General features: G+C 55.3%; 1 protein-coding gene across 1 annotated transcript in view; it reads left to right on the forward strand.

Moving 5' to 3' along the window:
- The window catches only part of OSBP2 (oxysterol binding protein 2), a gene marked incomplete at its 5' end in the record, with an annotated part of 27,489 nt that overhangs the window by 11,397 nt on the left and 6,581 nt on the right, over positions 1 to 9,511 (forward strand). The window contains 5 exons of the mRNA XM_009080029.1: positions 749 to 947; positions 3,439 to 3,556; positions 3,921 to 3,987; positions 4,334 to 4,501; positions 8,243 to 8,488. Of these exons, the coding sequence (XP_009078277.1) occupies positions 749 to 947; positions 3,439 to 3,556; positions 3,921 to 3,987; positions 4,334 to 4,501; positions 8,243 to 8,488 (798 nt within the window). The remainder of the gene's footprint in view (positions 1 to 748; positions 948 to 3,438; positions 3,557 to 3,920; positions 3,988 to 4,333; positions 4,502 to 8,242; positions 8,489 to 9,511) is intronic.

A 9,511-nucleotide genomic window follows, 5' to 3' on the forward strand; every position in this document is an offset into this window, starting at 1 on the left:
ACCCTTGGGAGCAGATAATGAGCTTTGCTGGGCTGGGAAGGTCACAGCCACTATCCCGTTACTTGCCCTTGTTTCATCCTCTTAGGGCTGTGCGTGGGTGTGACAGACGGAGCCAGGGGCCAGCTCGGGGTGTTGGAACTGGCAGAGGCTTCAGCAGGGGGTGAAGGTATCAGGACAGGTTCCCCCATGGGCTTTGGGGCTGTGGGTGCCTGCCAAAGGGACTTCTGGGGTGGGGAGAGGAGTTGTTTCCAGAGGATGAGGTGAAAACACAGTGTGAAGTGCCCTGAGGTTTGGAGTCTGGTCTGGTTGTCTGAGATCATTGAGTCCAACCATTCCCCTAGCACAGCCAAGGACTGCACTAACCATGTCCCCAAGTGCCACATCCACATGGGTCTTAAATCCCTGGAGGGATGGTGACTCCCCCCCTGCACTGGGCAGCTGTGCCAGGGCTGGACAACCCTTTCCATGAAGGAATTTTTCCTAATATCCAACCTAAACCTCCTCTGGTGCAACCTGAGGCTGTTTCCTCTTGTCCTGTCCTTTGTTCCCTTGGAGCAGAGCCTGACCCCACCTGGCTGCTCCTCCTGTCAGGGAGTTGGAGAGGGATAAAACCACAGTGCTGGGAGCGAGGAGGAGGGTGGTGCTGTGGAGGAGCTCCAGGGTCACTATGTGCCAGCACTGGCTCTGTGATGCCCTCTGAGATGCAAAGGACTGTGCCAGGCTCTGACCTGTCCCTTCCTTCCCCTAGGCCTGCCGAGATTTCCTGGACTTAGCCGAGAGCCACAGCCGGAAATGGCAGCGGCTGCTGCAGCATGAGCGGGAGCAGCGGATCCGCCTGGAGGAGACCATCGAGCAGTTAGCCAAGCAGCACAACAGCTTGGAGCGCGCCTGCCGTGGGGCCCCCGGCCTGGCCTCCGCCGCCACCAGCAGCGCCAGCACCACCAAGGGTGAGCTCAACGGGAACATCATCCCTCTCTACAGCCACCTGAAAGGGATGCAGAGAGGTGGGACATGGTCCCTCCTGCCATGGCTGCAGGGAGAGGACTAGAGGGAACACAACACACAACAGTCCATGCAGTTGGCCATGTTGAGGGCATGGCTGTAGAGAGGGATGAGCAGGGAGTTGGGCTTGGTTAGCCTGGAGAATAGGCTCAGGGCAGACCTCATGGTTCTCTCCAACTCCCTGGCAGGGGTTGGAGAGAGGTGGGGGATGTCTCTCCTGCCATGGCTGCAGGGAAGGGATTAGAGGGAATGGCCTTGAGCTGAGACAAGGGAGAGGCAGAGGAGATGGTAGCAGAAATGTTTTCCCTGTTACGGCGGTGTTCAGGCACTGGGGTATTGCCCAGGGAGGTGGTGGAGTCACCATCCCTGAAAGTGCTAAAGAGGGATCTGGATGTGGCACTGGAGGATATGGTTTAGGGGTTCCAGCAGTGACAGGTTAATGGTTAGACTTGATGATCTTAGAGGTCTCCTCCAACCCTGATGAGTCTATGACTCTATGCCCGCACTGCCTGTGGGGCTGAGCCTTGCAGAGACCCCTGGGATGGACTGAGCTTTCTGCTCAGCTACTCCCTACGATTGGAAAATGCGCAAGGCAATGCTCTGCATCCCCATGATACTTAGTTAAACCGATGCCATTAAGCCATAATTACTCCTAATTGTCCTTGCTCAGGGAATTGGATGTCCCCAAGGTACAGATGTGGGAGAGGGCTGTGTCCCCAGCTTGCTCCTGCTATTCCAGACTATTTTTGGAGTGTTACCCCGCCCCAGTGGGCACATCTCTGGGAGCTGGAGGGCAGCCACAGTGCTGGGAGGAAGCCCAAGGTCCCTGGGCACTGCTGGGTTGGCTGTATGAGGTGGCAGTGGCACAGCCAGGGCTTGTTTGAACTAAAATCTAACAGCTTCGCAGATTCCTGCCAAACGTCCTTCCCAGAGGGAAGCATTAGTTACAGCCTGGGAGCCAAACACTGCTACTCGTGGCTTGTCTTGTTTTTGAAGGATGTATAGACCCAAGGGAGAGAACAGTGGTAGCTTGGGGGGTGGTGGTCATGCCAGCCACTTCTTTTGTTCCTCTGTGTTTGTGTTCCCTCCATCCCTCCTTTACTGCTTCCCTGATTGCAGGCAGAGAGGAGTCAGGGTCCTGTCCCCCCGATTCCTTGCTGTGCTCTGATTCCTACATGTGTTCAGAACTGGGGCAGTTCTGGGTCCCTCATGACAAGAAGGACATTGGAGGGGCTGGACAATGTCCAGGAAAGGGAATGGAGCTGGGAAAGGGGCTGGAGCACCAGGAGCAGCTGAGGGAGCTGTGGGGGCTCAGCCTGAAGAAAAGGAGACTCAGGGGACCCTTCTGCGCTCTCCAACTCCCTGCCAGGAGGTACAGCCAGGTGGGGTCAGGCTCTCCTCCCAAGGAACGAGGGACGGGAGAGAGGAAACAGCCTCAAACTGTGCCAGGGGAGGTTCAGGTTGGATATTAGGGAAGATTCCTACACTGGAAGGGCTGTCCAGCCTCGGCACAGCTGCCCAGGGCAGTGGTAGAGCCACCATCCCTGCAGGGATTTAAAGGCCATATGGATGTGGCCACTTGGGGACGTGGTTAGTTGTGTCCTTGGCAGGGCTGGGAAATGGTTGGACGATTCCTACACTGGAAGGGCTGTCCAGCCTCGGCACAGCTGCCCAGGGCAGTGGTAGAGCCACCATCCCTGCAGGGATTTAAAGGCCATATGGATGTGGCCACTTGGGGACGTGGTTAGTTGTGTCCTTGGCAGGGCTGGGAAATGGTTGGACTTGATGGTCTCAGAGGGATTTTCCAGCCTAAATGATTCTGTGGTGCAACTGGGGAGGGCAGAGAGGAAATCTCTGCAGGGACAGGCACAAATCCTCCCGAGGTGATGCCCCTGCTCCTCCAGAGAGCGTGGGAGCGATGAGGACCCCACAAGGTTGGGGCAGGAGCTCCAGGGGCTCTGCAGTCAGTGTGTGCTCAGGTGTCGCAGCCATCGATCTCTCCCACGGCGGCAGAGACACTTTATAAATGCAGGACTGGAAGCCCCGAGGGCTGGGAAACATGGGAAACATGCTCCCTGAGCATCACCTGCGGCACGTGACTGTTTTCCTGCTGTAATCCAAGCCGGATTTCCCGGCGCTCGGGGCGGTGCTGGAGCCGAGCCGCATCTGACAGGCGACTCACACGCCTGGGGCTGGCTCAGGCACCCTGAGGGTGTTTTTGGAGTGCTCCTGAGCATGGTGGGGGAGCCTCGTGTGCCTGGAGCACATCCCGGAGCTGGAGATCGGTATGGCATGCTCTGGTCATGGAGTGAGATGGAGAGGAGTGGGAGAGGATGTAAAGGGGAGGGGACACAACAGGGCTCTGGGGACTCATCCTCGATGGGTGCCGAAAGGGATCGACAGCACCTGAGTGTCTCACACCCTCTGTGCCGACAGGGAGTGTGCAGTCTGCTAAAGGAGAGGCCAGTGATGAAGATGAAGAGACGGAGTACTTCGATGCCATGGAGGATGCACCAGCTTTTATCACTGTAACCGCAGACCCCAAGCACCACAGGTAGGAGCTGCCCAGCTGGCTGGGAGTGCAGGAGGGGTCAGGAAGAGATGGTTTGCCTGGCATCCTGCTCGGGCCCCAGGGCAGCATCCCCTTCTGCTGGGTTACTGCAGGCAGGTCCCCAGGAAACTCCTCCTGTCCCCAGCAAACTCCTCCCATCCCCTGCCCCTGCAACCTGTGCCAGTGCCTCAGCACCCTCACAGGGAGCAATTTCTCCCCAATGTCCCATCTAAACCCCTGTTTCCTTCCTGGCAGCACCCTGAGGTGTTGCTGGAAGATGCTCTTGGTGATGCTGCATCAGCCCCAGCTCTCCTTTCCCCTCCTCTGCCCCTTCCCATGCTCACCAGCCTGTGCTTCCTTCCCACAGGCGTTCAGGCAGTAACCTGAGTGGAGCCAGCGAGGGCCACCCCGAGGACTGGAACCTGGAGGACAGTGTGAGTTGGCTGGGCAGGGTGGTCCTGGTGGGATGAAACCAGGGAGGGGAGCTGGAGAGGGGAAGGTTGTGGAGGGACCCACTGAGTGGTCCCAGATGGTAGTTGCTCTCTAGGCCACAGGTGGGGTACAGATGTCAACAGTCTCACATCAGCATCCTGAACACTCTCCTAAGGGAAGCAGGAATTGGGGGGCAAGCATACCCATATTTCCCTGGGGAATAGGCTTCCAGTGATGCTTCCCAGCACACAGTGTTTCCTAAGCTGTGGTTGCTGCTCAGGGGAGCTCTGGTTGGGTCATGCAGGGTCAGTCCAAATTAGACCTCTGTTTCTTCTGTTGCTTCCACAGGTCTTTGAGAGCTCCAATCAAAGCAGCTACAATGAGTCTACATGCAAAGATCTCCTGCCGAAGAAGAGGAGACGAACTCGCATCCCTGACAAACCCAACTACAGCCTTAACCTCTGGAGCATCATGAAGAACTGCATTGGCAAGGAGCTCTCCAAGATCCCCATGCCTGTAAGTCCGTGTGGCCCATGCACCAGGGCTGGCACACAGGGTATGGTTTGGGCACAGAACTTGGCTGTACAAAAGATTTGGGTTACAGCTCTGGATGGTCCTTCCAAGTGCTGTGGGAGCACAGCAACCTCAAGCAGTACATGTCACCAGCTGCCAACTGTGTCCCAGGGGTCTGGATTTTGCACTTGCAGAGCCTTCTGCAACCACCTCAGTCTTGTCATAGCATCATGGAGTTGTTTGGGTTGGAATGGACCTTAAAGCTTATCTCATCCCACCCCTTGCCATGGGCAGGGACACCTCCCAATAGCCCAGGTTGCTCCAACCTGTCTCGGAACATTTCCAGGGATGGAGCAGCCACAGCTTCTCTGGGCAACCTGTGCCAGTGCCTCAGCACCCTCACAGAGAGCAATTTCTTCCCAACATCCCATCCAGTCCTGCCCTCTGGCAGTGGGAAGCCATTCCCTGTGTTCTGTCCCTCCAGGCCATTGTCCTAAGTCCCTCTCAGCTCTCTTGGAGCCCCTTGAGGCACTGGAAGGGCTCTGAGGTCTCTGTGGAGAGAGGGGTGTGTGTTGCATTTCTGCAGAGAAGTAACCTATGCCTCATCTTCCCAGATAAATGCTGCCACACCAGTGCTCCCCAAAACTACAGTGTTGTTTTCTCCAAGCCCTTTCCAGGCTGCCTGTTCTCAGCAGCTTATCACCAGTGAGCAGCATGGATGAGACTGGTGCCATCCTAAGGAAACGATGTCCATAAATACAATGAGCTCCTGGCAAGCTTGGGAGAGCTGTAAACATGGGGGTGACTGGAGGTTGCTGTGGTACTGTCTGGAGCAGAATTAGCCCAGCAGAGTTTGATCTGGACCCTGGAGCTGTATCCTGGACCCTGGAGCAAGGTCATTCCCTTGCTGGGCAAGGGGAAGGAGCACATTCCAGGTGCTGAACTGGTTGTGTTTTGTCTCTCCTTAAAGCAGAGGCTGAGTGAGAGCTCAGAACTCGTGAGCTGTCTCTTCCTTGCCCAGGGAAGTGGTGGAGTCATCATTCCTGAAGGTGTTTAAGAGACGTCTGGGTCTGGCACTGGAGGATATGATTTTAGGGATTAGGGGTTCCAGCAGTGACGGGTTAACGGTTGGACTTGATGACCTTAGAGGTTTCTTCCAGCCTTGGTGATTCTGCGATTCTCTGATTCCTTGTGCTATTTCCAGCCCAGCACCAGTTCTTAGCCTTTCTGCTACAGCAGCAGCTCAAGGCGTAATGGGCACAGGAATGAGCTCAGGATATGAAATCCCAGCAGCTGCTTGTGCCTGCAGAGAGGAAATTTATACCTTCCCTGTCAATCAAATACTTCTGGGAGCTCCTAGATTCCAAACCCGAGGGCAGAACAAAAGAGAGAAGGTTTAGGCTAGATATTAGAAGAAATTCCTCCCTGTGAGGGTACTGAGGCACTGGTACAGGCTGCCCAGAGCAGCTGTGGCTGCTCCATCCCTGGAAGTGTTCCAGGCCAGGTTGGATGGGGTTTGGAGCAACCTGGGCTAGTGGGAGGTGTCCCTGCCCATGGCAGGGGGTGGGACTGGATGAGCTTTAACCCTTCCAACCCAAACCAGTTGTGAAACTCAGTAGGATACACCCCGCAAGCTGAGCTGCATGTGGCAGTTCTTTGGGAGACTCACCCCAGGTGCAAGCAGCAATTGAACCTCCTTCCAACAGCCATTGAAATCCTCTCTCCATAATCTATGGAAAGTTACAGGAGAGGCCAGCAGCTCTGTGGATCCAGATGGAGCTGCTGAGAGAGAGCTTGGGAACTGACACTGCAGGGAAGGAGGAGGGGTGGCATAAGCAGCTTGGGAGAGGCAGTTTGGAAATGTCATTTATTATGGTTCAAACCATTGGTGAGTGTGTGGTGCTCACCCAGTGATGGCATTTCTCCTTGCATTGCTTCATCTGAATCTTGAGGAATTAAGAGCATTTCTGAGATGTTCTGAGACATTCTGAGCTCTCCTTCCTGGGGGATGTGATGGACTGACAAACCACTCATGCAATCAGCTCCTTCATTTTTCCTCTGCAGCACTGAAAAGGAGGGAAACAGCTGTTAGGATGTGGAATTTGGGTTGGTTCATCCTTTTCCCCCGTGGAAGGGTTTTGCTTCTCTGTTGCCCGAGGATGCAGATTTGGCTTTGTTCTCTGCATCTCTCCCTGGAGTTATCCCAAGTGATTTGCCTTTACCATGGTTCTGCTGCTGCTCTTTCTCCACAGCTCTCTCTGTCTCAGCTGCTGTGAGATCTCTGCCACTTCCAGGCTAATCCCTGAGCGGAAAATCTAAAAAAAGCTAAATCCTGGAATCTGGAGTTTGTTTTCTTTACGAGGAAATACTTCCCTTGGCTTACAGGAGCGCTTCTCCCATCCTTCAGCCATCTGCTTTGTTTTGAACTGAAATTAGAGGGAATTTCATATGGATCTGAGGCAAAAGACCTTTTGAGGCTTCACCTTTCTTTCAGTTATTACTTAGTTTCAATAGTGCTGTCATGGCACTGGAGCCCAGAAGCAGCGAGACCCAAAATTGGCCTTTTCCAGGTCTTTTGGGTCAGCTTAGCACAGGGATTGCTTTGCCAGGAGGTGATGAGGGGGCCTGGGGAGCAGCATGTCCCTGCCCTGTGTCACCATGGCTAGTGGGGTGCTGGCTGGAAGGCAGCTGCTCTTGCTGCTGAAGCTCATTTTGGGGGTCAAGGTGATACCTGAGGTGACACCTGGTTATCTCACAGGGCTCACACCTGCCCTCACCTCACTGGGAACCTCAAAGCTTTGGTGCTCCCACAGCATGGCCCAGGGAGCAGAGCAGAGCAGAGAATTTGTGGTGCTGCACATCCAGCCCTGCACTGTCAGCTGCCCTGTGGCAGCAGTTCCCATCTAACCTGGATCCTGGACTTGGAGCCAGACCTGTGGGATGCCACCAGTGGGCAGAACACAGTGATGGGGGAAAAGGTCACAGGTTTGCAGACACAGTTCTAAGCTGGGGGAGAAGTCACTGAGAGCAGCCCTGGGAGAAGGACTTGGGGGTGATGGTGATTCCAGACTCCCCCTGAGCTGCAGGGTGAGCTCAGAGCCCAGAAACCAACCCAGGCCTGGGCTGCAGCCAAAGGAGTGTGGCAGCAGGGGAGGGAGGGGATTGTTCTGCTGAGACCCAGCTGGAGTCCTGCACACAGCTCTGCTGGCCCCAACAGCAGAAGGACATGGAAGTGTTGGAGCAAGGTCAGAGGAGGCCACAAAGCCGCTCAGAGCACTGGAGCAGCTCCCTATGAGGACAGGCTGAGAGAGATGGGGCTGTTGAGCCTGCAGAAGAGAAGGTTGTGTGGAGACCTCAGAGTACCCTGCCAGGAGCTGAAGGGGCTCCAGGGAAGCTGCAGAGGGACTCTTGTTTAGGAACTGCAGGGACAGCACAAGGAGTAACGGGGAGAAATTGCAAGAGGGAAGTTGAGATCTTAGGCAGAAGTTTTGCCTGTGAGGGTGGTGAGACACTGGCACAGGTTGCCCAGGGAGGCTGTGGCTGCCCCAAGCCTGGCAGGGTTGAAAGCCAGGTTGGCTAAAGCCTTGAGCAACCTGTTGTGGTGGGAGGTGTCCCTGCCCAGGGCAGGGAGTTGGGGCTGGGTGATCTTTAAGCTCCATTGCAACCCCTTAACGCACTATGAGACTGTGATATGCCCAGGTGGCATCTCTCCTGCTTTCCTAACCCCAACTCATTCCCCTGCAGGTGAACTTCAATGAGCCTCTCTCCATGCTGCAGCGGCTCACGGAGGACCTGGAGTACCACGAGCTGCTGGACAAGGCGGTCAAGTGCGAGAGCTCCACGGAGCAAATGTGCTTTGTTGCCGCCTTTTCCGTGTCTTCCTACTCCACCACTGTCCATCGCACAGCAAAGCCATTCAACCCTCTGCTGGGGGAGACTTACGAGCTGGACCGGCTGGAGGAGTTCGGGTTCCGCTCCCTCTGTGAGCAGGTGGGCCTGGGACTGTGGGTGGCTCTGGGTGTCCTCCTCATGCTTGTGTCCTGATGGAGGAGAGCCACCATCTCCTCACACAACACTTTCCTCAGCCTCTTCACAGCAACTAGTGATAGGGCAAGGGCAAGGACAAGGTGGTGGAGTTACCATCCCTATTGGTGTTCAGCTGGACGTGGCACTCAGTGCTCTGGTCTAGTTGACAGGTAGTGATGGGTCACAGGTTGGACTTGATGGTCTTGGAGGTCTTTTCCAACCAAAATGATTCTGGGATGCTGTGCTGTTGCCTCAAGTCACTACTTGGGCAATACCAGGGGAGGTTCAGGGCGGACATCAGGAGGAATTTCTTTATGGAAAGGGCTGTCAGGCATCAGAAGGAGCTGTCCAGGGTAGTGGTGGAGTCTCCATCCCTGGAGGTGTTCTAAAAGCAACTAGACATGGTGATAGGGATTAGTGAGCATGCTGGGATTTGGTCACAGGTTGGACTTGATGGTCTTGGAGGTCCAACCTTTATGATTCCGTAAGGCCAAAACAGCCAGTGGATTCCTGTTGGCCTTGGCAGGAGCAGCAGCAGGCACAGCCCAAGCCTTTTTTTGGAAGCAGAGTGTTCCCATTCCAGTGCTGCAGATCAGGAAGAGAGGAGGAAGGGGAGGAGGAAGGTGTCCATCACCCTGCCAGGGCTCCTGTCAGCTCCTTGGAGCTGGGGTTGCTGTCACATCTCAGCACTCAAGCAGCAAGGGAGAAGCTGTCCTCACTCCAATTCTCTTGTAGCTATGCCCAGGGCAGCTGTGGCTGTCCCATCCCTGGAAGTGTTCCAGGCCAGGTTGGACAGGGCTTGGAGCAACCTAGTCTAGTGGAAGGTGTCCCTACCTGTGGCAGGGGGTAGAACTGAATAAGCTCTAAGGTCCCTCCAACCTAAACCAGTGTGTGATTCCATCATTCATTCAATGATTCAGTGATGCCTCCAGGCTCTTTCAGGGTGTCTTTATGCTGGAAGGTGGCTCAGGGTCTCATTTCTGTCCT

Source organism: Acanthisitta chloris, unplaced genomic scaffold (assembly GCF_000695815.1).
Source record: "Acanthisitta chloris isolate BGI_N310 unplaced genomic scaffold, ASM69581v1 scaffold5430, whole genome shotgun sequence".
In the NCBI taxonomy this organism is placed as follows: domain Eukaryota; kingdom Metazoa; phylum Chordata; class Aves; order Passeriformes; family Acanthisittidae; genus Acanthisitta; species Acanthisitta chloris.